Below are 27,799 nucleotides of genomic sequence, written 5' to 3'. Positions count from 1 at the left end.
GGCACTGGACAGCATGTTAGTACCAGTTATAGAGAAGATTTTAAATTCATCCCTTACCTGGACTTTAGAGTCCTTTTTTATTTTTTTGTTTTGGATTCCAAGCTCTGATCTTTTCCTTACTTACAACATTTCCATTTCAAATTCTATTTTGTTTGGTAATGCAAAAGGTCTGAATACATTGTCATCCTATTTACTACAGAGTGGTACAAGAAATTAAATTGGGAGCGCACACTTGCAAAAAGCCATTAAGTAGCAAAATTTGCCAGGGGAAAAGTTAAATATTTATTTATATATATATTTTCAGTTCTATGGTTTTATTCATAAAGCCTGACTCTTACAATTGTTGGATCTCTTTCCTGCGAATACTTTAAGTACTAAGCATATATTTTTGTGTGTTTTAGGTTTTTAAAAAAAATACTTTTCTCTTTGTGCGTCTTCCTTTTATTTATGACCTTGGCAGATAGTGGGAAGTCAAGCATACATTAGTCAAAAAAGCGCCCAATGAAATGAAAAGCAGTGTCATATGACACCTAGAAACTCCATTATTTAAAATACTGCAGTTACTTTGGAGATACTATACCAGTGCATACATAGATTTGGGCACAGGCAACGGCTTGTGTAGCCTTTTTTATTTATTTGTGGACTTGAAGGCTTGACCTAGCAACTCCTTCATCACAAAATTTGTATCCTGTTTTTGAAATGTGGTACTCCTTCAGAATGGAATATGCAGTTCAGAACATGCCGGTGACAAATGTTGTTGTTTTTCTAGAAACAAACCTATTTTTCCTTGCCAGGGGAGGCAGGTTGGAATATGGGGCACTGGTAGCAACAATTCTGTTTAAAACAAAACAACAACAAAAGAGCCACCCCTCCGTTTATGTCCCCTTCCTAGAATGTGTACTTTTTGTAACTAAATATTTACTCCATTGTGCACTTGAAATTATTCACAGGATAGTGATGCTCCTTGTTTCTGTTATATTCAGTATGCTCTCTAAGTTGAAATTGGACAAATGCATTTGCAAATAAATCAGCCACTAGGATTCCCTAAAGTTAAGAGTTTGGCTTTGCCTACCAAAGTTTAAGATTGGACAGTGTGTTTAAAAATCAAGAGAATTCCTTTCAGAGGTAAATATCACAGAAAAACATCTGTTGAGGACACACAGAAAGGAAGATGAATGCATTAATGAAGCAGTGTTCAGCATTCAAACCCACTGTTTTTAAATATAAAAATAAGCTACCAAGAAGAGTTAGGATTAAAAAAGTAGAAAGGTGAAGAAAGAATAAGCTAATGCCACAACTTTAGATAAACATATGGCACCCATAGTGTTCACAAATACAGTAAAATCCCAAAAGTACGAACAAATGGTAGAGGTTCCAAACCTTTAAGATCCACAGAGCCCCCAAGAGGAGATTGCCTGTTTTCCTTCCCTCCTACCTTCATGGAGTGGTTGCCTGCCTGACAGTATAATGGACATAGGAAATGTGTAGAGACTTCTGGAAGCTAACCTTTTCTAATTCTTTCATAGTAGACTCCCTCCACTCACTCCAGGCATCAAATGTTGGTTCTGTTCTACTGTAGCTACTATTTCTTTTACCTGTTACTAGGCTGAGGCAAGATCTCTGGGGTTCCCCATCACCATATTACTTTTGGGTCACATGTAGCTCTGATATTTCCCTATCCCTTTTATCCCCCTATTGATGCACTCTAACCACTGCCAGGGCTTTCTTCAGAGGGGCTCTTTATGCTGCACTGAAAGCTACTGGGGAACGATGAGAAACAGATTACAGCCATCATTCTTTTTTCCCACCCTACAAATGTGTTCTTTTGTTTCCCACTGGGAAAAGTTTGTGCCTGCTGCACTGCCCAGGTAACCAAAATCAAGAGTTGCTGAATGCTTCCTGGAAGGACTTTTTCAACAGATAGATTAAACCAGGAATCAAGAACTTCAGTAGATTACTGGAGCAGATTCTTTTAGAACAGTGACTCTCAACCTTTCCAGACTACTCTACCCCTTTCAGGAATCTGATTTGTCTTGCGTGCCCCCAACTTTCACCTCACTTAAAAACTACTTGCATACAAAATCAGACATAAAAATACAAAATGCTCACAGAACACTATTAGTGAAAAATTGCTTATTTTCTTATCTTTACTATATAATTATAAAAAATCAATTGGAATATAAATATTGTACTTACATTTCAGAGTATAGTATATAGAGCAGTATAAACAAGTCATTGTATGAAATTTTAGTTTGTACTGACTTTGCTAGTGCTTTTTATGTAGCCTGTTGTAAAATTAGACAAATATCTAGATTAGTTGCTGTACCCCATGTAAGACCTCTAAGTACCCTCAGGGCTACACGTACCCCTGGTTGAGAACCACTGTTTTAGAACACTTACGGGCCTTAGTCAAAGTACACAGTTCTTGGACGTGGAGGAGAGCAACAGCTTTGACAGATTACCCTCTGGCACAGATCGTGTGAACAGTATGTCCCAAATGCCTTGCCAGCAATAAAAGCAAACACATGGCCTGTCAGTGGTGTAAACAGGAGCAATGTCATTTTGTCATGTCCATGCCCAGCTAGCACATAGACAAGACATCATCCAAAAGGTGCTAAATCAGTTGTTATCTGGATATGCAGAATTAAACCTATTTTCTAAAAGGTTCCTATTCAAATAGGAATACGAAGCTGCATTTTTATAGGCTGAAGAGGATGGAAACCAAGCTTGTTAAAATTAGGTAATTATCAATAAAATTACTTATAGGAAATAATAATTAGAAGTATGTGTGCATGTAAATACATGTACCATATGCACCCAATAGCACAGATAAAACAATATGTGTGTGAGTTATCCTGATGGTTTCACAATGTGTTTTATAGTTCAAGTCAGGGTCTTGCAGTATGTGAGAATTTAAGCATGGAAAGGTCTAGAATTGAGGAACTAATTAGACACGAGGAAACTGATAAAAACTGTTAGAGAAATATAGTTCTTTAGAACTGTAAAATTGTTCTAATGAAGGTAGTCAAGAAGACAGGAAAGGATAGCAAAACAGTAGGACATGTTGTTTTACCAGAAACAATATCTTCATTTCATACTTAGGAAAATACACCTACCTAAACTGACTATTAAAGTATGTAACTGTAGTATAACTCACAGGTTAAATCAACACTTATTTTTCTTTAAAATTCCCGCAGCTCCACTAATGAAAACACTAATGTATGGTGGCTGTTAGTGTTTTAATCAGTATATCATGTAATATGATTTAGAGCTGATATAGGCAACGTGATGAAAAAGTGATTGCTGAGGTCTGTCTAAATTAGCTCTCCCATTATTGCCACCACCAGCATAACTACAATTCTGGGTAAGTTTAAGTAAAATGCTAATGTAGAAAAGACCACATATGGCTGTGTTCTGCATTCTTTGCACACCCAACCAAAGTCAAAGTTTTGTGTGAGTAAAGGAATGCAGGATCTAGAAATTTAATATTATATATAAATGTGCTACTTGCCAGTCAGGGAATAAACTAGCATGTTCTGTGACTCAAATTCTTGGGCTGCAGCAGTACATTAATTCATTACCATGCTTTTGTTCCCATTTTCAGTACTGGAGGAAACAGAATAGCTGGCTTTACTTTCTGTTCTGTGAATAAGACAGGCCAAGTGCATAAAACAGGGCAGCAGGCCTGAGTAAATTTAACATCAAATAAATAATGACTTAAGAAAAAAATATCCAAAAGACACATTGAGGAAGAAAATGCATCAACATCAGTTTAAACAGCTGTATAGTTAGAGAAACATACTTACTCAGATAATAGGTACAGGGTCAGTTACTCCCTTGTGTCAAAGACCTTACTGAATCCTGAAGAAATGGAGAAAGGTGGTAAAAGATGAGATCCTAAGCAAATTAGAAATAGAGAAGGTTTAGAATATCAAGACATGAATGGTAATCCCCAATACATGAAAAGCTGAGTGTTTATGTTGACTTTGAGATAATGAATGTTTTGGCTAATGATTGAAGAACTGATAAGAAACTAGGAACAGTCAAGTTAATTTCTGTTTTGTGGGAAGACAGAAAGAAATGAGCAGATTTTACTAAAGTCCTTGTAAGGATAACAGATGTTCAGGAATAGTATTAAAATGGTAACTAAGGTAAATTTTGTTTGTTTGTTTTAATCATCTTTTAATAATTATACTATTCAGGTTATGTGAAGTTTCAATAACAGATAAAAGAGCAAAGTGTTAACAATGTCTTTATCGTGGCAATTTGCTTTGAGATTTTACATTACAGAAATAGCTTTTGCTGTGAAATCTAAATACTTCTGTAGTAACTTTATGCTGTAGTCCAAAACTAAAAATCCAGAATTGATAGCCTTGGTTGGTTTGTGGGTCTCTTATGACTTTGCTACTACATAATTTTCAGAGGAGGGGAAAACTTTGGGGAGGAATATGTAAAATAAAAAGTAAAGAATATTGCCAGCCTTTAATATAAAAAAACATGTCAGACCCCCAGAAATCATGAGATTGACTTAGAATTATGCAGTTTTTTAAAATACAATAAGCTCCTGTTTCTTCTTATTTGTCTTCTAGTTTTTGAGCCTGCAGGGTGTACTGTGATCACATTTTCAAACTTTACTCCTCAATCATGTGAACTAGAATCTTACTTTCTTTAATTGAAAACGGAGAATCTCAGGTATTCACTTGTCTCCAGGAAAGGGGCTCTAAGTAAAACATCAGATATAGCTAGACTCATGACAAAATCATGAAAGCTGGCAACAAACAAAACCGGGCCCCACTGAAGTCAATGACAAAACTCCCACTGACTTCAGTGAGGCCAGAATTTCTGTGTAGATTTCTGTTAAGTAAAGCCAGGTGTCAAAGGCTTCACTTAAGTGATTGGTGATTCAGTAGATGGCACTATATCCTTTGGGTCACAACTAAGCCATGCTTTGGCATGCTGTTAGGCTGTCTTTCAAATGAAACCTAGAACCACAATCCATATAATTTGAAATAATTAAAACTCATGGCACTCTTCACAAGGGTAAGCATAAATCTTCAGTTTCAGAAAAGGCTTACTGACCAAAGTTCAACTCGGGCAGTCATATTTTGCATACCTAAACTTTCCCTAGCAGTTTCAGTTAAATAAGTTATTCTATACTTTCCCTTCTAAAAATGTTGAGTAGACGTTGCTGGCACAGAATGGCTACCATGTTCATATGCAAGCAGTAGGAGTAGCTAATGAGACAAGAAGTGATCCCTATGTATAAAATGTCGTCTGTATGGTGCTTTGAAATCTTTTGAGTTGAAAGATACCTTGTGAATATGAGATAATAAAAATAGCGATGTCCCTGATTCTGGCAGCTTCTCAGGGTGCCCAAGACTGTGAGTCACCTTGTTACTGCCCTACTTCAGTGAGAGAGAGACTTGCTTGTGCTTAACTGGATGTCAGCTCCCTGACACAACCTGTCCGTTAGCTACCCAAACAATCTCCTCAGGGCTGGAAGCCGCGGCCAGAACATCCCTCGGCTTGCGCCGCTTCCTGCCTCCCGCATTGGCCTGGGACCGCGAACCGCGGCCAGTGGGAGTCGCGATCGGCCGAACTTGCCGACGCGGCAGATAAACAAACCAGGCCGGCCCGCCAGGGTGCTTACTACAGACTCTAAAATATATTTTCAGTACATATAGACAACTCCTTAAATATCATCTGTACATAAATCTCGTGATGATTATGAGGATCAGTATGACATAAGCTTTTATTAGACACCTCACACAACCCTTTTTGGATAAATACTGTGAAAACAGTGTGCTAACTGTCAGTTTGTCAAAGCCTGATAGGCGTGAACTCTTTGCAAGTTGGCATTGAGTGGGTCGTAGGGTCCCACTGCTGTACGCTGGCTGCTTTGTATGGACAAACTCAATAACTGACCTGCCTCATTTTTGCTGTGGGAAGTATTGTCAAGAGAGCGGGGTGGAGTGTGAGAAAGGAACAGCACGCCAGCACTAGAAGGCACTTGGCATGAGATGAGTAGCCAAGGTACAAAAATTCATAAAAGCAGAGTTAAAATGTCTTATAGACAAAGATGATGGCTCTTCCAGAATCTTCTTTGATGTTTGAGTCCTTCATTTCTGATATCTAAATTCTGTCCTTTAATTTGTACATGGAACTCAGTTGTCACTGTGCTGTTCCAGGTATTCCTCTGAGTCCAGACAAAGTATTTTAAATTCCACAAATTAGGCATGGAAAAACAGAGCTCCAAGGAAAGACAGTAGTAATATCTTTAATAAAAGAGACCTTCTCAAATGGGGGTGTTTCCTTTAACTTGCTACACATAATACAGAGAGCACCCCTTAACACTCTCAGAATAAAGGCATTGGAAGTGAGAAAATAAAACTGACAGTACCTACAGTGCTTCAAATAAATTAACAAAACCAGTTTTTGTGAAACATCAGATTAGTAAAAATGTTATAAAATAAATTATTAGGACTTCCTCCTCTAGTCTGTAACCTAGTAGCTTCTTCGGTAATGGACTGCTTTTAAATGTCTGAGTAGGATGCTGTTGAACCTAATAGCCTGATCAGGTTCCTATTAAATTTTGGACAGTCGAGATCAGTGAACACTGGAGGAATCTTTTCCTCTTGTTTTTTCTGCTTTAGTATAAAAAATTAAGTTGTCTGTTCCTTTTGGTTTTTCAGTGAATGCATTAAATTTACTTGTGCCATAATTAAAGCTCATTCAGCTCTTTATGTAAGGGTTTAAGTGGGAGGGAATTATGTCTCACACTTAAACTGGGTGTTATAAATCCAGGTTTTCAGAATAGTAACATCTTTTAAGCTTCAAAGTCCAATTTGTCTGTGCTCTGAGTATTTCTCTTACAACATGAATAGAGTCCAGCTGGATAGCATTTTCAAGTACTTCAGCTTGACCAGTATTTTTGTACTCCCTCCCTAGTTGCAGCCAGGACTACAGCCCTCTCCATCTCTACCAATCATCCTGGCTGTATAGCTGTCTCAGTTTCCTGGGGGAGGTCCAAATCACCATCAAAGACCTTCCTTTTGATGGACTTGAACTCTCCTCTGAGTCCACCAATGAATCTCTACATACTTTGAGAGATTCCAGGGCCACTATCAGGTCCCTCAGCATATATGCACCTGCAAACAAAAGAAAATGTCCGGTCATAAATGGTACAGAAAACGTGTCCGGTTTAATTCTGTACTTATCATAGGCCTTCTGAACCCCTTAAGAGGAGTCTGAAATTCCAGAATGTAAGAACACCTACCATAATTGCTACCATGACCCAGCTGTCCTTTTAATTCTGCTATCAATTTTGATGGTTTAGTTGAGGGACCAGAACATTCCCACCTTGTGAGTCTTCAGCTGTATCGTCCCACCCACCTCTCTCCCTTTGAAGACTCTGGAGTAGATGATGTCAGACAAATAGTTTATTGAGGCCATAACATCAGGTTATTGCATTCATTTCACCTCCATGCCCCCTCTTTCCTGTCCCTTTCAGGGACTCGTCTCATGATATTTTGCTGAGACAGGAAGTAATTTCTTTTCTATGCATAGAGGCCATAGAAATGGTTCCATCCAGCACAAGATCAATGGATTCTATTCCAAATATTTTATGGTCCTCAAAAAGAACAGGGGATGGAAACTGATATTAGATCTCAGACTTCTAAACATCTTTGTGACATCACCCTACTTCCCTTCTGCTTCAGAATTTCATCTCACGGGACTTTGGGGTAGAGAAGGAACTTAGTGCAGTTTGCCCATGCAGCTCTATATATCCTTGGTACAGAGCATGAGGATGTCTGGAATGTATGTGCGGGACGAACAGGCACTACTACGGAAAATCTCAGATCAAAGATGCATAAGTCGCTTGTGCATCTGAAGTGGAGCACTCATAGGGACATACATCTTGAAGAACTCCAGTTACTGCACCAGATGAGTAACCTCTTTTTTTATTCAAGCCTTATTGATCACAATTAAGTATGAAAATTACAAATTCATTTTCATTAGCTGGTGTCAAGTCAATCTCAAGAGACAGGTGCTGTGGACTGTGCTCATATTCTGTTAGATAGGCAGCAAAGAGTCCTGTGGCACCTTATAGACTAACAGACGTATTGGAGCATGAGTTTTCGTGGGTGAATACTCACTTCGTCGGATGCATCAGGTTAGATCAGGATTCAAAACTGCAGCAGAGGGGGCTGGGACCCAAAATCTTAATGTGATAGCTAATGTGGGAATTATTTTTCAAAGCAGCTGTCTGCAAAAGAAGGGAATTTGGAAACAGTGGATATAGACAGTCATGACAGGATTGTAGGAATCTGGGATTCCTGACTGCATAGGTCTTTAGAGACCACCCACTGAGCTTTGGCAGGTGGCGATGTAATGAGCTATAATAACATAGAGGTTCTTAATGAAATTTGAGAGCTGTTTTATCTGAGATCTTCATTACAAATACAATAATCCTTTTGCTTGTGTTCTGTTACCAAATAATATCAGAAATGGGCAGAAGAGACTCCAGAGATGGGACCATTAACTATGCAATACTCAACTAGTTGAGGATTTGTAAATGATCAAGTCAAGACATAGTCGTCTGAGCCCCTTTTCATACTGAATGTGATCTCCCCATCCCACCCTCCCAATAACCATATTATAAAAATCTAAACATCATGTGGAGTGTGGAAGGGACTCTGAGGTGGAGGATACTGGGGAAAACTGTTAACATTAGAAAAAATGCCCTGTGATCTATAATGACCATATAGAAACTCATTTTCAAAGGACTCATCTGAAATGCCCACACACATAGTAAATTGTTTAGAACTCTGTTTTCCTTGGAAGGATGAATGGCAGAATTGACTCTGCTAGCATTTGAATCAGTGCCTCCCGGGAGTCTGTTTTCTGAAATAAACATTAAGCCACCTGCTTAGTAAGCACACATAGGTCTCAAATACTGCTGCTTGAAATAGGCGATTAGATCAATGCAATAGGATGGGGGTTGAGCCACACGTGATATCCCCACACATAAGACTTCCTAACTCTTAATAAGAGTAATAAGAGTGCCTAACTATTTTTTGCCTTGACCAACACAATTTATAGCTGAGTATTGTAAGGGGAAATCACTCTCAATTTTAAATGTATAATTCAATCTTCTAGTAGCAGTGGTTCCCTTTTTGTTGCAGTCTGTAGCTTAAGGAGACATAGCTCTTGTTTGCAGAGATATTTTAGGGATTACTGCTTAATTATAAACCAAGTTAACATGAAGAAAAAAACTATTTGCAGTGAACTGCATAACCTCATTCCCTTGGCACAAAGCCACCAGACAGATTTTCATTTTAATGCTCACCAGATTAAGCATTCTAGATCTCAGAATGCTTTTATAACAACTTCCCACCCCCATTGCCCCATCACTTCTTTTGGATCTAGAGTATAATACATAGAGTGTATATTTCATCTGGGAGAGGCAGGAAAAGAGTTTTGTGTCTTTTGCTTTCATTGGGAGCATATTGCAATATATAATAGGAGGTCCATAGCATATGACTAATCGTAGCATTGTAAAAGAATTCATGTCAGAGACTGTGGTTCTTATAATACTTATCAAAGAGTACATACTACTTATCTTTCTCTGGCACAGTATTCCAGCCCCATTTAACTGTCAAAGTATGCCTTTATCTATAATCCTTCCAAGTCTGGAATTCTTGATAGAGTGCCAACTGTCTTGGCTTACATATTATCAGAAAGGGAAAAGCCAATGATAGTGGTACCAAACAGGGCCAGTGTAGTTATTTAACCACCTAGTGTCCTGCTTCTAATAATGATAATTATATAAATCCTGGCTGTCTTCATATCTTTGGTAATGTGAGATAACATAAACTGCTTTTATGAGCTTCTGAACTAGCTGCATGTGAAATACGTTACTGTTTTATTAAAGACTGATCTTGAATCATTTTGATGACAAAATGTTAGTGCTTTATTAATGGTCAGAGTAATATAAATGTTTTTCTTGAAAGTTTTGTTGGCAGCTTTTACTACCAGGCTCAGTGCAGTAATACTTTACCATGGTCATTCTACTTGCCCAGTTTCCTCCCAAGCTCTTAAACAGTTTACTAACCAGCATTTTTTTCCTTCTAAAATTTCAGTGGGACAGTATTTGGATTTATAGAATAGGCACGTTTATACTTTATTTAAAACAAGCATTACTGTTGTTATAAGGTTTAGAGTTGTCACTAACTGCAATGTGAGGTTTATTATTATGCCTGTGGCTAAATATTAATCTGCATAAAGGGGTAGCTTATTTTCTTATTTTAAAACTTCTTTGAATACTTGCAGATCCTAATAGAATGGTTCTACTGGAGGGATCAGTGGAGCTGGTTTATTGAATCAACAAATAACAGTTGAAGTGTATGTACAAGACACCTGTCTTTCTGATAAGCAGTCAAGCATTGCTCTGCTGTTAAGTTTCAGTAAAAGAATGCATGTTTCTGAAAGGTTGAGCTGATTATTTGAATGCATTATTTGTCCTTGATCTTATCATTCAAAGTGTTCACTCAGGTAGTTCGCCACTTCATGTTTCACTCCTATCCAAGAGATACAGATGAAAAAGGAGCATTTAATGTGGCTCATTCTATACAAAGTGTGTCTACCCTAGGTTTCTTTGCTTTTGGTCTTAAGAAAAGTTGTGGTTATCTGCTCAGAATCATGTGAGCATAGCTCAAATGTATGAGCTAGATTAGTTCCTGAAATTAATAAATCTCACATTGTTCTTGATCTCACCATGTGTCTAGGAAGGGTCACCCTCAGTTCTGAAGTTTGACATATAGGGGATTAACGAGAACCCATTCTAAGCTGTTGTGCACACTGACAATGGCCCATTGCACCAAGGAGCAGCTGTTGGTAGAGAGGGTTTGTGGAGGAAGCTGTAGTTTCACAACACTCTCCAAGCAGAAATCCCCCATTGTAATGCTCTATAAAATATATATAAAATAAACATACATGAAGGTTAATGAAGTAGTAGTAACAAAAAATGTGCCTTACACATGAGTGGGCTCCTTTTCAGATTTTGCTATAGCGGGATATTCAGGAGAGGACGTTGCTATGCCACCTACCTGTCCAATCCTCTGAGGACAATTGCGTACATCCCAGCTTGCTGGTATTTGCTTCCTCCTCTGAAAGGCCTTGTTCTTTCCTTTATCCTCACTAGCTGTTAGAATCTGCAGGGCTGGAATCTGGGACCATGGGGGTTCTGGGCTGCTGACATCTCTGCATCCCCACAGGAGGCTTTGGCTGAGCTCCCAAAGGAGGACCCTGCACAGCTGGGCTCGGCAGGAAGTAACACCCATCAGGACCTGAGTGGCAGCCCTTCACGGCCCTCTGGCTGATACTAATACTTAAACGAGGAAGCCATGAAGGGGAGCTGTCTGAGGAACAACACAGACTGCCTGCCTTTCTCTCCTCCAGACCCTGCTTGCAGTAGATCCTAGACTCTGGCTTCTGACCCTGGTTTGTCCTTGACTTTGCTATTAGATTGCTATCTGTAACCTGGCTCATGACCTTGATCTCCTGGTAACCTGGCCTTGGCCTGCTTCCCGACACCTGACTCATGGTTCACCATATGGCCTATCTCTGACCTCATGGTACAAATGTACCAAGTACTTGGCCTTATTAACGATTCCTGGTCTGACCACTAGGTTTGACTGCCCTTGTCCCAGTCGTGACACTGATGATGTATTTCTCTCTAAGACCAGTTCTGATTTATTTGTTGGGCAAAATGTCAAACTTGTTTCACCATCTAGGAGGCAGCAAATCAAATTTTGAATTAAAAATATTTGATGTGACTAAAGTGAAGACTGTTGCTGCACAATTTTAATTATAGACAATATTCTTTACTTCCTTTCCTGCATGATTACCCTGTGTTGATGTATACTGCTAAACTACTGTTTTTTCCACACTCGAGGTAGCTGTATTTCATTAGTGGGTGAAGTGATTTGTGTCTGTAGTTTGTACATAAAATTGACAAATATAATTTTGTTTGGACAATGCTACTAATTACTTCTCTTTTTCTATGTTGTTGAAATATTGCTTTTTGGAGACAGTACAACATAGCAAAGAAAACAGAGATAATGCAAAATGTCCAACACTCGCATACTCACATCATCATTTGTGGGCAACTGAAGTAGGATAAGATAAGTGATTAGCAAGTGGTCATCACCCTGGCATACTCAGGAAATCCCAACAGCTGAGGCCTGAGTCAGCCCTTTTAATTATAACTTACACAGCCATCGTACTTATTTATTGGGGGTTTGAGTCTCTTTATCCATATCTAACAGTGTTCTTCTCTTATAGGCTGCCTACTGACTTAACTCAGCTAAATTAACATATGCATCAACTAGTTACCATCGAATTCTGTGATTGAACATCTGCTGATGTTCCTATCTTAAAATATCCGAAATTACCATAAACTGGTACTTTGCAGTCACCTATCACCAATTTAGGCATACTTGTGTATTGCAGCACTCTTTCTTGTGAAATGTTAGGATACAGATCACTCATTGGTTAGTTGCTTACGTCATGTCTTTAGGCCTCAGTTAGTTTGGCTGAACTGTTGTCTTACATACTATAGGCCCGTAGGCTTTTACATTAATGCTGTAATCCATAGCTATATCTTTCTTAGCATATACCTACATATCAATAGTAAAATAACTTCTACAAGACGTATGTGTAATTATTTTTTCCTCCTAGGAGTTCTTCCTCCCAGTGAAGTCCTGATAATTCACTCATAGCGGTATACTGTGATTAATACTCCCATTTCTTTTCGGATGGCTATCCTTGGGTCATGAAACCATTAATGAGATTACTTTTGTAGCCTTTTAGCGCTCCTGCTTTATTCATCTGTATATGCTATTGAGATAGCCTCTGTCCCAGGGGAAAGATTAATGCACCTGTCAGTCCTCTGCTGACAGACTAAATATGACCTCGCAGGGCCTCATCACAGAAGTTGGTGGTAGGAGAGTAACAGCTAGAATTTTGGAAATCTGTTTGTCAGAGCACAGGGAGTCCCGATCACATGAGCTGTTTGATCATGTCTTGATCCACCGTTGCCTCTTTCTGTCCAGAAGCACAAAACTAAGACTGAATGTGGATTAAAATAGGTCATTTAATGTCCAAAATCTTACTTTTTGCTTCTAACAACCATCATACATGTCCCAAGATTTTTAGCTGAATAAGCAAATGTTATATTGCTTTCACTATCAAGTATTACCAGTATTACTTACATGGAAAAGCTACGTCAATGACAAATTATATTCACATTTACTTGCAAATATTGTACTTTACCATGATGCATGTTTTGAATCAGTACATTTTTTGTGATGTATTACAGCCTCTCACTATAATTTATAACATTTCAGTGGATAATGTTTTGACATTCTATTCTGTGGAAATTATCATGTTTATTTAAGTAACTTCACTAATTTTGTGATAATTCATCATAGCTTTTAAATAGAAAAGTCACTTTTAAATTAATAATTTTTTATTCATAAGAATGGAAAGACTTGGTCTATTTGACAAGAGTTGCAAAGGGCATTGCAGTGAAAAATGTCAGCATAATTTGTTCCTCTCATCATGTACAAAAGTTCTGAAGTCAGAGGTAAATGTTTTGACATTAAATTCTACTGAACCTCTTTAATCACAGTAAATCTCCTCAGATCAGATGAGTGTCTGCGGGGTAACTGTCTGACTTTGGGCCTCTGTTATAAGAATTTGACACTAACATTTATACTGCACAGTAGAGCAAGGAACAATACTAGTGCAAATGGCAGCCTCTTGACTTTCCAGAGATGGTTTTCTTGCTGTTCATCATCCACTGCCCAGTATTTAAATAATCACTCATAATTCTTTCTGTGGGTGGTGATTCCTAGCCCAAACACGGTACTATCAATTTGGAGCAATTTATAAACTCCAATTTATGGAGACTGACTCATACAACGGGTGCCTGTCTGGATTAAGTTTTTTTTTCAGTTTGGGGCAGATCATCTCTTGGGAATGGGTAAGGGTTAAAATGAACTTGTAGACATTAAACATAGTTTGCAGCTGTGGTGTGTCAAATTGTGATGTCTTATTTGAATATCTGTGTGGAAATATTGGCAATGTGGTCACATTAATTTGGACTTGGCCAAGGGCAACCTGTTATGCTACACTCCCAACGGCTACCCTCATATGACACCTCATTGTAGGATCATCACTGAGAACCATTAAGGCTGCAGTCTGGGGTTATCAGATTGACCTTGAACTACTGGCCCATTGTCATAGAACAGTGGTCATTCTACATTAGGGTCATATTTGATAAAAATGTGATTTTAGTATTTTTATTAAAATATCTGATATGAACAAGGTATCTTTCAGTTGTGAACAAATTCAGATAGTTTCAAAACTTTTCTGCAAAGATAGACATAATCTGCATGCCATAATACTATATGTAATATATTTGATATTACAATTAAGTGAGAACAGAGTACTCTGGACTCTACAAGACAAACAACTAAGAATCCCTATCCTGAAGAACTTATGTTTTAAAATACAAAATATGGTACAATGCTTCACAGACAACTAGAGTCAGCACACTTAACAGCATTCAGAGAGAAGGGGAATGGCTTATGGAGATGGAGTAGAGGAAAACTAGATGAAATGTGGAAGTTGTGAAAAGGTAACTGAATCCTCTGGTGGGCTAGGTGCAATGACAGGTCAGTGGGGTTTCGTGTTACGTATTTATACAAATTAAGATGAACAATATTTGATGACACAATTGTTGAAGAAGCTGCTGCAACATTTGAGCATCTTTCTTTCAGTGCCCAGTAGTTGAGGTACTTTGTAGGAATCTGTCATCACTTTGAAAACACTAAACAAAATATATTACTGAAATTTCTTTTGATTTAATGAGCTCTTAAAATATCTCTGATATTTTATTATATCCACTCAATTTTCTGAAACCAGGTCACATGGTGACAGGTTCAGGATTGGACTCCAACTCCTGAACTCTAAACCTGGCCGCAACAGATTCCTACTGTTGCCTTGTCAGGTAATTTAATCTCTTTGTGTTTTAGTTTTCCCATGTGTAAAATAAGGTTAATACTTGCCAACTTCAGAGGAGTATTGTAAGGATTTATTAGTGTGTAAAGTGCTGTGGAAGTGGAAAAAGGAATACAGGTTGCTATGTAGTAGTAGTTTGAGAATGCAACTGCAACACAGCACTATCTGTGGGGAGAGCTGCAAACTGCAGTTTAGAGAACCGAAATAGGCACTCCCACACATAAAACCCCATTTGTCAACATGAACAGTTTAAATGTACAAGTGGGGAGAATGGCCTTCGTTAGTAAAATATTGAAAAAAGGTTGAATTTTAGATTTATACTTTGAAGATGCATGAGCATAAAGCAGCCTGTTCAATTTATTTTTGTTTTATTGGCTCAATTTGACTTTTTGGTGGGGCAAATTGGGAATCTTCTTTCGAGTATGAAGTGTTCATTACTGAATATCCAGGAAAGGATTTATCAGATCCTAAGCAAAACATAGGAAAAAACATTTCCCCTCTATTTTACATTTCTTTGGACTGGCTGATACCTTCCCTTTAAGAATTTCAGGGGTAGGCTTAACCTTGCAGTTGAAGCATCACTGCTTGCCAGGATGGAAATAGCATTTTTCTTTTTGCTAGTATTTTATCCCAGTTACTCCATCATTTTGCCAACAGCATTGGCCTACGTACTATTGTACTATGTATTTTCTCTCTCTTTTTTAAAGAAAACATTGAGAATTTTTATTTAAACGTCTTATGAAGACACTGGGGCCACTCCCTTTGCTACTAAGCACTGCACTTTCTTCAGCTTTAAAAGAAGGTGTGTGCATATATGGCTATGTTTAAGTTGCTTTTTCACAGATCTAAGTGGTGAAAACAAATAGTTGTTTTTAAGTATAGAAGAGTGCACATGAATTTTAAATAACTGGCCTGAATTATCCTTCCCACTGTGGCGCTTTCACAAAGATAAGCCTACAGCAATGTTCACTTGAACTAAAGATGTCTGTATTCTGTGGTTTCTCCATGGAAACACAGTCATCAGCCATAGAAAACAATTCAATTCAGAAAGGCTGAGTTTCCTTTCCAAATAGCCCCTAAAATACCTCCTGGTAGATTTAGTTCAGATTCACACGTGCTGACCACTCGTTAACTGTGAAAAGACTGCAGGATATCTTTAGAACCATTTTCAGTAGAAAGCTAGGGACATTGTAAGCTGCTCACCCCTAGGTCCATGGGAAATTTTGAGATGATTGCCAAAGCAATTGTGCAAATAAATTGTCCACAGAAACCGTGGGATTGTCTTTCTTTTATCCTTACTGTTGTGCAGAAACAGAAAATATTTTCCCATTGAAGTGTAATCATTTCATCAATGCTTCAATATCTAACATTGTCTCAAAGAATGAATCATTAGTTTGCCACTGCACGTCCATCCTATTGCCATTTCAGAATGCTGAACAGTGGTTTTTTTTTACTGGGCTAACAGTACTGGCACTGAATCCTGCCACTACTGAACTATTAGTATTCTTTTCTTCCATCCTCTTCTTCCATGCCTTGGGCTCAGAAGGTGCTGTTAAGATTCACTTCTAGCTAATATTATGGCTTCTCTGTAGCTGTTTCATTGGCTAAAGTTAGCACCCATACTCTTGCATGCTTCCTGTTCTCTTCACACTTCTGCATTTTAAGCCTTTCCTTCACATGCTCATGTCACATGCTTACTAAAATTGTTTAAACTTTTCTTTTACCCTCTGAGTGGACTTGAATCTTGCTATATGTTTACATCATATATAATGTAATTTGGGCCAAATTCTGCTCTCAATTGCATCTGTGTAAATCTGGAGTAATTTTTTAATTTCTATGGAGTTATGGATTTACACTGGAGTAACAGAGTAAGATTAATGACCTGTATAGCATTGGTCGTAGAAGGATCTCAAATCCCTCTACTTTGACTTTAAAGACCATAAAACATTAAGGTATTAGAGCAATGATTTTTAAGGAACATTAAACTATTGAGGTACTAGAAGAATTTTATGGGTAGGTGAATAGAGCACACTGAATCAGTGCCAAAATTGAAAATAATCCAGTTCTCTGCTCTAATTATTAAATTATCCTGTCTCTCTGTAAGGTCATTAGTTTACAAGCAAAATCAGGTCAATAAATAGTATTCTTTTCCCCAAATAATACATCAGATTCTAGGTTTGTAAGATCTCCATCTTGTGCAGAGAAATGGCCTGCACAGAGCACAAGGTTCATAGAAAATATAGAAATATAGGATTGGAAGAGACCTCGATAGGTCATCTAGTCCAGTGCCTTGCACTGAGGCAGAAGTAAGTATTATCTATGCCATCCCTGACCGGTGTGTATTTAACCAGTACTTAAAAACCTCCAATGATGGAGATTCCACAATCTTCCTAGGTAATTTGTTCCAGTGCTTAACTAGCTTTGCAGTTAGAAAGTTTTTCCTAATATCTAACGTAAATTTTCCTGGCTGCAATTTAAGTCCAATACTTCTTGTCCTGTCTTTAGGTTAAGGAGAACAATTTATCACCCTCCTCTTTTTATACGAACCTTTTACGTACTTGAAGACTGTTATGTACCTCCTTAGTCTTCTCTTCTCCAGACTAATCAAACCTTTTTTTAACTCTTTCTTCATAGATCATTTTCTAAACCTTTAATCATTTTTGTTGCTCTCCTCTGGACTTTCTCCAGTTTATCCACATCTTTCCTGAAGTGTGGTGACCAGAACTGGTCACGCTATTCCATCTGAGGCCTTATCAGTGCTGAGTAGAGTGGAAGAATTACTTCTTGTGTCCTGCATACAACATGCCTGCTAATACATCCCAGAATGATACTTTTTTTTTTTTTTACAACAGTATTATATTGTTGACTCACATTTAGTTTGTGATCCACTATAACCCTCAGATCCCTTTGTGCAGTACTTCTTTCTAGGCAGTCATTTCCCATTTTTTATTTGTGCAATTGATTATTCCTTCAACAGAGGGCAAGGTGAACTTTCAGCCACTTTTATACATATTCCTTAGCTTGCACTGTTTACAGTGTAGCCTTACTGTAAGGATATATCTGCACTGGAACTGGAGGTGTAATTTCCAGCTCTGGCAAACATACCCATGATATCTCTGATCAAGCTAGAATACTAAAAATAGAAGGGTGGATGCAATAGTGTGAGCAGTGGAGCAGGCTAGCTGCCGAGAGTATGATCCCATCTGAAACCCTAAGTTCATTACTCAAGCAGCTAGCTCCCTAGCTTCTGTATAGACATGCCCTAATATCTGTCCCTATTTGTACATAGTAGCAAGACAAATAAAAAAAAATTAAAGCTTTTCTGAACATATTATGTTTAACACTAATCTGTTCAAGAACAATGGCAATCACCTTAAATATTTTCCACCTAATTTTCTGCATTTTGCTATACAATTTGGGAGAAAGCCATCATTCTGCAGATTATTTTAAATGGACTTGCTACAATTTGCTTGACTATCAAACCCAACAATTACTTTTAAGAGACATTAGAATAGTATTTATGCTGCAAGTTTCTTCTACATGAAATATTGGTTTATTTCATGACCTTTTTCCTTCATTGTAGTTCTTACATAGTAATTTCCCTTGAAAGTAGAGCATACAAAAGAAAAGAACCCAAACTGCTTTGACAGAATATACCTTTCTTGTCGCAGATGTTTTATCAATATGGCATCTTGATCCAAGAGGCCTAAGCAAGATTCCTCCTGCTTACAGTGATCTTAGCTGGTGATTACTACAGTAAACAAATGAGAATCCTTACTCTCAAACTAGAGAATCAGAATGAACAGGATTGGGAACTGGGACAAAGAAAGTCAAGACTTTCCTAAATGAATGCCACAGGTTTTGTGACCACTTTCTGAAATGTCTTCAGCGTTATTAGATTATATTTAGAATTTTTCCTTATTTAGGGAAATGGGAGATTGCCAGTCTGTTGCTCTAGTCATGTTGTAATTTCTGTTGAATCCCTGCACTAGCTTATGATCTCTTTTGCGGCCAAATTCACCGCCTTATTTTCATTTTCAATGCTACACCTACCTATGGTTTTTGGTTTCTCCCCTGTGCTCTGCCAACTTGTCACAGCTTGACATTCCTCTGTTCAACTCTGAGCCTGCTCAGCTCCTGCCTCCTGTCTGGAATATCCTTCCTGATCCTATGTGACAGGCAGTCTTGCTCTCCCCCTTCAATTCCCTCCTTGATTCATTTGTTTCCAGCAGCCTTCTGATGCTGACTCATTCCTGCCCTCTCTTGACTGACTTTGCTCCTACAAACTAGAAATGTTAGCCTATGAAAATAATTTCAATAACAATAAAAGGAACCAACAAGTTTTGCTTGTTCTCTTGCTGTTTGTAAAGCACAATGCACTCTGTTGCTAAAGAAGTGGTAATAATAATTAATACTGAATATGTGAAATGCTGAGTTTTGCTATGCCTTTAGATCTCACTGCACTTAGGGCAAGCATTTCAGCCATTCTTTCTGAACTATTTCAATAATTATTCTTGGCATTCCTCTAGTGCCATTTGTCCGAGCATCTCCAAGCACTTTCGATATCAGCCTTATTAACCACTCTATGAGGTACACAAGTTTTATTATTCCTATTTTTCAGGCAGGGAAGCTGAGGCTTATACGTTAATTGACTTGCACAGAGTCAACCAGGAAGCCTGTACTAGATCCAGGAACAAAACTTAGATCTCCTGATTCATATTTCTGGTCCCTAACTATAAGACCCTCTTTTAAGGTTTGTGTTTGCTATACCTTAATAAGGTAAAGATATTTCATATACTTAGTTCCACTAATCAAAAAATATTTTTTTCAGTTGTCCTGGAAGACTTAGAAGCTAAAAAGGAGGTGAAGTCATGTGAATATGTTCCTTGTCTCAAACTCCTTCCACTTTTGTATTAGTTTCTTAAGTAGCTATTCAAAAAGAGATGTCCGGCTAGATTGGGGAATTGCCATATGTCTAGGTTGCATGTTTTTGCATCTGGTCCAAAAGTCATTCCGTCTGATGGCTGGTTGTTTAGTGGGATAAGAGTCGGCATTTTCATTGTTCCCAGTGTACAGATGTCTATATAACAAAATTACTGTGATGGGCCATGATCCTGCAATTGGATCCACATGGGTGGATCCTTGCACACATTTATAGTGCTTTTCTCTTCAGTGGGACTCTGTGGAGGCAGAAGGGTCTGTTCATAGGGATCCAATTGCAGCATTAGGGCTATGGTTATCATCAGTTAGACATCTCCCTTGCTGGTTAGCAGTTGAAAGGCAAAATAGAGCATGGAGTCTGAACTCCCATCTCATTCCTCCTGATGCTACTTCCTGGGTTGCCCATTGGATGGGCAGTGTAGAGAAAACTTGCACTGCTGTTATTCATTCTGTAGATACCCTTTTGATTAAGTCAAATACTTCATTCTCCAGGTCTGTCATTCCAAGACCTATCAAAACCACTAAAATTAAGGAAGAAAAATTGAAATATTTTAGAAATGTGAGTGCACACATTCTAATCGGTATAATTGCTCTCTGACAAATTGAAATCAGTTTTTAATGTACGCTGTTCAGTAAAATAATAATTACCATAGCAACACATACTGTCTCTGAAACATAGTTCATCCTTTCAAAAGGATAGAAACATAAAGCCTGAACTCTTGGCACAGCTCAGCGCAATTAATGTTTCTTCACCTTCTTTCAAATCATTATCTTTGAAAGATGCAAACAGAAGTCATAAGGTAAACAGCAATCAAGTGTTGCTCTTGCAGTTCCTGTTTAGTTAGGGTTGGATCAGGGGTTTGTATATCTTGTGCTGAATTTAGCAAAGTAATAGTACTAATATAACCCATCCAGAGTAAGAATTGCAGTTGATATAGGTTAGTGTTATGGGAGATTCCTTGGTGCCCCTTAACTCCTACCCTTATTATTTGTATTATCATAGTGCCTAGGAGCACTAGCCATGGATCAGGATCCCATTGTGTTATGTGCGTCTGATGCTCTCTAAGGTAGTGAGGCAACTCACTACCACCTTCCCTTAGCGTAAAGAAGTCTTGTCTGTGCCTGCTGTGGATCAGCACCCTGAAACTACCAGCCTCTGATAACACAGGCACTGCCTTCCAGGCCTCAACAGGCTTTGCTTTCTCAGTGCAGGTTAGCAAAAGATGCAAGCCAGCCCTCAATCCTCTGAATGTCCCCTGTAATGTCCAGCCCCTTATCCCCTGACCACTGACAATTACCAGGCCTGCTGTTCCCAAAGGAGCAGTACACATCAGCTTGTCAGATTCAACTATTTTGCTTAACATCACAGCACTTAGATATATTTATAAAGTTTATTAGCAAAGAATAGATATTCAAGTGATAGTGAACAAGACTATGGGAAACAAAATGGTTACATATAAAACAAAGTAATAACACTGTTTCTAGAGATTAAACTTAACTAACAAGTTACTCTACTGTCTAAGCTTATCTCATCCAAAATTCTTTCCAGAATTTTTAACCATGCCTGGTCAAGATCACTCTCACTGTCCGGTTACTTACTAGATGAAGGATGACAGCGTGTCATCTTTGTCCCCCAAATACACCAAAGCAAACCTCTGATGTGCACTTCCAGATAGGGTTCCCCTGAACACCTGGGTGTTCACTTCTTCCTGTTACTTGTCTCTCTCTGAAATTTTCACAAACCTTCATTAGTAAGGCTATGACTTTGTCACGGAAGTCACGGATTCTGTGACTTTTTGTGACTTCTGCAGCGACCAGCTACATTGGCCACTGCTGGGGCAGTCTTGGGCCACCGCCCCAGCAGCAGCAGGAGTTTTGGGTGGGGGGCTCAGGGCTGGGGTCTGAGGTGTGGAAAGGGGTGAGGGCTCTGGGTGGCACTTACCTTGGGTGGCACTTACCTTGGGGGGCTCCCCAGAAGTGGCAACATCCCTCAGCAGCTAGGGGGAGGTGCGGCCAGGTGGTTCTGCGTGCTGCCTCCGCCTGCAGGTACTGCCCCCACAGTGACCACGGTTCCTGACCAGTGGGAGCTGCAGAGCTGGGTCTCCTGGAGGAGGCAGCGCACAAAGCTGCGTGGCCACCCCTCTGCCTAGGAGCTGAGGGATGTCGCCGCTTTCCGGGAAGGCGTGGAGTTGGGTAGGGAGCCTGCCAGCCCCACCAATACCCGGCCCCCAGCACCAGCGGGGGTTCCATGCCCCCCCCAGCACCCATGGTGTCCCCCGGGCTGCACCTCCAAGCATCATGGCACCCCGTGGGCCACCCCGCCCAGCACCTGCAGCACCCCCAGGCTGCCCTCTTCCCCAAGATTTAGTCAGGGGTATATAGTACAAGTCATGGACAAGTCACAGGCTGTGAATTTTTGTTTACTGCCCGTGACCTGTCCATAATTTGTACTAAAAATACCGGTGACTAAAACGTAGCCTTATTCATTAGCATTTACTCTAGACTGGGGAGAGGAGACCTATTGTGAACTATACAATACATACTTTACCTGTTAAGAGCCAGATAGATAGATTTTCTGACAGATGAGAAATGTTTGTTTCTCACGTTTGCTGGCGATCAGTCCCTAGACACAAACTTTAGAACCCACTCCTTACACAATATCCGTACCTGCATTTTGCAATGATATTGATGACCACTGTGATTCTGGCTTTTATTTGAAACCTCATATGACACTGGTAAACTCGTATGTGCTTACCAGACCCAGGAGATCACCGTAGCCCTCTGCACCCTTTGCCAGTGGCATTAAGAGGTTCTTGGGTCTCAGTGCTGTACATACACGGACCAAGAAGACAGTCCCTGCCCCAAGAGCTTACAGTCTAAGACAGAAACAGCAGATGGAGACAGACAGATGGGGAAGCACAAGGAAACAATAAGACAGCATTGATCAGCGTGACTGGCAGTGACCTCAGCACACCAGCAGTCTAGCCAATGTCAAAGTTTTTTGTAGGCATCACAGAAAAAGAGAGTTTTTAAGGAGTTTTTGAAGAAGGATAGTATGTTCATCTTGCAGATGTTCATGGGGATCGAGCATGCGGGCTATGCTGGGTGAAAGCACAAAGGTGTATGAAAATGTAATAAGAGGATGATGGAAGCTGGCATCAAGGGTTTTTTTGGAGACAGGAGTCGATATCTCGATAGTAAATGAGAGATAAGTAGTTGGGGATAAGATGGATTGGAGATTTTAGGATGGAATTGGAGGAGAGGAACTGCAGTGATGGTAAACGATCCTATTCATTTCTTGAATGATAATGAATAACATAGGTATATTACGGTATATTGTTTCGGTTTTGTGATCATATTTATTTTCCTCAAGGGAAAAGAGAGGTGGGTTTCTCCTAAATATTGGAAACAACCACATTTGTTGTTGTTGTTTTACTTATGAATACTGGGCTGCTGGCAGTGATTTTCTTTTAAAGAAAAAACAATGAAAAATATGTTTGAAAAATAAGCATACAAAAATTACATGGATTTTGCAAAAAAGATACAAGAGAAATCAGGTAGTTCAAATGTTGTGACTTACCATTCTTGACAACATCCTGGCTACTTTCCAGAAGACTTACTTGTCCATGAATAATAGCTAAGAGGGTTTCTGTATGACAGATTTCTTGTAGCTGAGATGGAACAGGTAGGGTGTGTGTGTGTGTGTGTGTAAATTTATAGTTATCAAATTAGTGCATTTCTTTACCACTTTCTATAAAGGCAATGCTAACCTCTGCATGAAGAAATGCTTGATTGTGTACGTGTATATGTTTGCTTATATGCTGAGAACTTGGAGTTTTTCTTTGCATTTATTACTTGAGAATTACTGCCGGCAAAGTTAAGAGTTTTCAGCCTGTGAGTGATTTTAAAAAACAAAACTTTCTGAAAAACTTGTTTCAGCCAATTTTGAAGCATGAGTATAAAAATATCAGTGGTCCCAGATGTTTAATTTGTGCTCTTCTCTAGCCTAAAATGACAGAAGTACAGTTGAAGAGGCATTTGCCCTGCAGGGGCTAGAGAGCTACTGAACTGAGTGAATGATGGATGGCTAAACTTAAAATGGCTTTCTTTCCAAAATGAAATTTTGCAGGTCACTAATCCATAATGTAGGGCCTTTGGTCTATTGCCCTTTTTTGTGAGGGGGAGAAACTATACCAGCTGATTCATTTGCTTAGAAAACTGGTTGTTGCACATACATTGAATCTTTCCTTTCCAACAACAGTTTCATAAGGACTTTCTGTACATGGCGACAGGACAGGTGTTTGACCCTAAAGAGGTGGTAAAACCTTTGAAGGATTCATTTACAGCAGGGGTCGGCAACCTATGGCACGCTGCTGCCTGCCGGGGTCCCGCACAGCCCGCTGCCGAACCCCAGCAGCAGGCTGAGCCGGACCCTGGCAGGCAGCAGCGTGCCATTAAAAATGATGCCCGACCCAGCCCGCTCTTCGCCCCCTGCCTACCGCTCTCTCTGGCGGGGGCAGGGGGCAGAAGCAAGCATGGTCCTGCCGGCTGCTGCTGTACGGCAAGCTCCGCCGGCAGCCAAGCTTCCCCCTCACGCGCATCTTCCCCCAGTGTGCTGCGTCGTGCCCCACCTCCTCTCCCTCCCTGCCGCCGATGGCCCTTGCGAGGGAGGGGAGAAGAGCAGCCCCATCGCCCTCACTGGTAAGGAGGCGGGGAAGGGAGGCAGGAGCGGGGCCTTCGGGAAGGGGGCTAGGAGCGGGGCGTATCCCTCCAGCCCCCTGCCGTGAGCCACTCAGGGCAGGGGGCTGGGAGCACCCCCCTGATCCCAGCCCACCCCCAGCCCTCTGCTCTGACCCCTGCACCCCCTTGCACCCCAGCCCCCTGCATCCCCCCCATGATCCCATCCCTGATTCCTGCACCCTCCACACATACCCAGCCCCCCCACACCCCCTGCCCTGACTCCTGCACTCCCCACACATACCCAGCCCTCCCACACCTCATGCCCTGACTCTTGCACCCCCCACCCTGAGCACCAAATGGGAACTCCTGTACCCCCCCACATTCCCACCTGCACCCCTCGCACCAAATGGGAGCTGCCCAGGTAAGCGCTCCACACCCAAACCTCCTGCCCCAACCCAGAGCCCCCTCCCTCATTCTAGCTCCTGGCCAGACCCTGGACCCCAACCCCCAGTGTGCTCCTTCACCCCCAGCCCTGAGCTCAGTGCACCCCCACCCTCAGCTCAGTGCAGAGAGAGAGGGAGAGGAAGAGAATGGGCCAGAACCAGGGAGAAGGTAGGTACCCACTCTATGTGGTAAGGGCTGGGACCTCAGGCTGGCAGCAGGCTGAGCGGGGCCGGTGGCTGGGACCCTGGCTGGCAGGAGCCAGCGGACGGAACCTCAGACTGGCAGCGGGCTGAGCAGCTTGGCCCGATGCTGGTTTGGGGTGCCGGCCCCACTCAGCCTGCCGCCAGTCTGGGGTCCCGGCTGCCGGCCCCTTGCCAGCTGGGGTCCCAGCTGCCAGTCTCGTTCAGCCCATTGCCAACCTGGGGTTCCGGCCACAGGCCCCGCACAGCCCACTGCCGGCCTAGGTGAACAGAACCCCAGGCCGGGACCGGGCTGAGCAGGCCAGCGACTTAAGATCAGCATTTTAATTTAATTTTAAATGAAGCTTCTTAAACATTTTGAAAATCTTGTTTACTTTACCTACAACAGTAGTTTAGTTATATTATATATAGACTTATAGAGAGAAACCTAAAAAACGTTAAAATGTATTACCGGCACACGAAACCTTAAATTAAAGTGAATAAATGAAGACTTGGCACACCACTTCTGAAAGGTTGCCGACCCCTGACTTACAGTCTACCACTTCAATTATTTAGAAATATTAAACCCTTCTTGCCCTAAACCCCCAATATTAATGTATGTAATAGAGTATCATTGCTTCATCGCCATAGTGGAAAGGCCAAGTCAGAGTTGAACTTTACATTTAGAAGTGAAGGTGCTTATATTTGTGGGCCTTCTCAACTCCTCTGAAAGGGAGTTAGAGCTCTGCAAAGAAAGTTCTATCCCAAGCTCTTAATAATCTCACCATTGTCATTGACTAGATCCATAATACCTGATGAGTGTAGCTGTCATGGTAAATCCTTAAGGGACAGCCTATCTTTGTTCTTAAAACGTCTTTTAATGGATTTACACTATAGATTAAAACTGTTCATTACACTTAAAACCACAAGAGGCCACAAATTTGCAGTTGTGGCTGAAACCTCATCTTTAATTCCCTTTATTGTGCCTTGTTGCAGCTCATGTAGTACTTTGAGCATGTCAGAAGAGTGGGTAATATTGAAATAATTAGACTAAATTTTCTCATGCCTTTACAGTCAGAATGGAAGTTTCTGCTATGCTAGAGTATTGCGCAATAAGAATCCAATGAGGGTTTATGCTTTCTGCTAAGCCATCCAGCTTTGGCCACTCTCTGAGATAGCATATTGAATTAGATGGACTATCATCTAGGTACTTTTATCACATTTATGCTAGGATGACTGATTAGTCTATTCCATTAGGGTACCATATGTATGCCCTCAATGTGTATGCCCTCAATTCTGCCCTCAGTTACACTGGTATGACTTAATGTGCATAACTGAGAACAAAGTCCTCTGTACTAAATATCCTTGTCATGGGGTTGCTGGCTCTGTTAAGGGGAGCTTGGGCCCAGATACCTGTAATGAGCTAATTTAAGGGGAAAAATTCACCTGGATGGTTAATTGAATAACAAGCACCTGGGCCTGATAAAAGGCCATCAGGACTCAGTTGCAGGGAGGTACTTTCAGAGAGAGAAGCTCTTTTAAGGGAGAGGAACTCCCAGAGACCACAGACCCTTAGAAGGCAGGCTGAGCAGTCCCTCAATCCAAGGGAAAATACTTTATTTCAAGTTTATTTGTATTTAATAAAGTGGAACCCTAGCAAGGGAATTGTGTCTCAAAACTCTTTTGGACTGTATGGAGTTCTTAAAGGGCCCTGAAAGAAGAGAAACTGAGGCAGGGAGCACCTGCAATGCCACACTAGGTCAGCAGAGGACACTGCAGGGTAAGCAAACCCTGCAACACCTGAATTACCTTATTTTTGTGTTTGTGTGGGTGACTTCATATTTGTTACATTTTATTCAGCAAGTTTGTAGCTGTAATCAGAGAGTAATTAAATGTGTGTTTCAGTGTCCCAGTGAGTGGAATGATGCTTTTATCTTGATAACCATTGGCACAGCATGTGCACAGTGCAAATGTATATGTGATGCAGAGAATAATAAGTCAAACACAGTTTTTTGCCTTTATTCATCAATCTGTTGATGCCCTGAATGGCTAAGGGCCTGAAAGTATTTCTTTCTCTGCCATGGTGACTTAGCACAATTTGTTCTTGATTTTTATGTTTAGGTTCTTTTGGCACCGTGAATTTCAAACTTTTTTCCTGGATATTTCTAGGGGATAACATTTATTATTTTCAGTGACTGATTTCAGCCCCAGAATTTATTACAGTAGCAGCAATGAAATCCTTTTTGAAAGGGAGTTCTTTTCAGACATACGTATGTGTACATTACTGTGGATAGAAGCATTTGTTCATTTTTCTTTTTTCTTTGCCTTTGCTTTCAATGTTTCCATAACAACAGGAAGAACCGTTGTAAACTGCCTTGGTATTTTTCAGTGAAATGTTCAGTTTGGCTCCCCTATGTTTCCTCTTTGTTTTGTATTGATATTGAAAAGGGTACAAATTGGATCAAATA

General features: G+C 40.2%; 1 protein-coding gene and 1 long non-coding RNA gene across 3 annotated transcripts in view; both read left to right on the top strand.

Annotated features, from left to right (window-relative positions):
• The window catches only part of PPM1E (protein phosphatase, Mg2+/Mn2+ dependent 1E), a 100,391-nt gene that overhangs the window by 12,301 nt on the left and 60,291 nt on the right, over positions 1–27,799 (top strand). Inside the window, exon 1 of one of the 2 annotated variants that reach the window (XM_044993687.1) lies at positions 2,660–2,740. The exons of the other annotated variant lie outside the window; for it this stretch is intronic. Within the exon in view, the coding sequence (XP_044849622.1) occupies positions 2,715–2,740 (26 nt within the window). The 5' untranslated portion in view covers positions 2,660–2,714. Of the gene's footprint in view, positions 1–2,659; positions 2,741–27,799 lie in introns of those variants that run through there. 2 annotated transcript variants of the gene reach the window in all.
• On the top strand, positions 4,058–11,779 carry LOC123353009. The gene is made up of 2 exons (XR_006574347.1): positions 4,058–4,151; positions 11,277–11,779. It is a non-coding gene; the product is annotated as an uncharacterized LOC123353009 (long non-coding RNA).

Source organism: Mauremys mutica, chromosome 19 (assembly GCF_020497125.1).
Source record: "Mauremys mutica isolate MM-2020 ecotype Southern chromosome 19, ASM2049712v1, whole genome shotgun sequence".
Lineage (NCBI taxonomy): Eukaryota > Metazoa > Chordata > Testudines > Geoemydidae > Mauremys > Mauremys mutica.
Note: the sequence above shows the minus strand (reverse complement) of the source record. Positions and strands in the feature narration are given on the sequence as shown.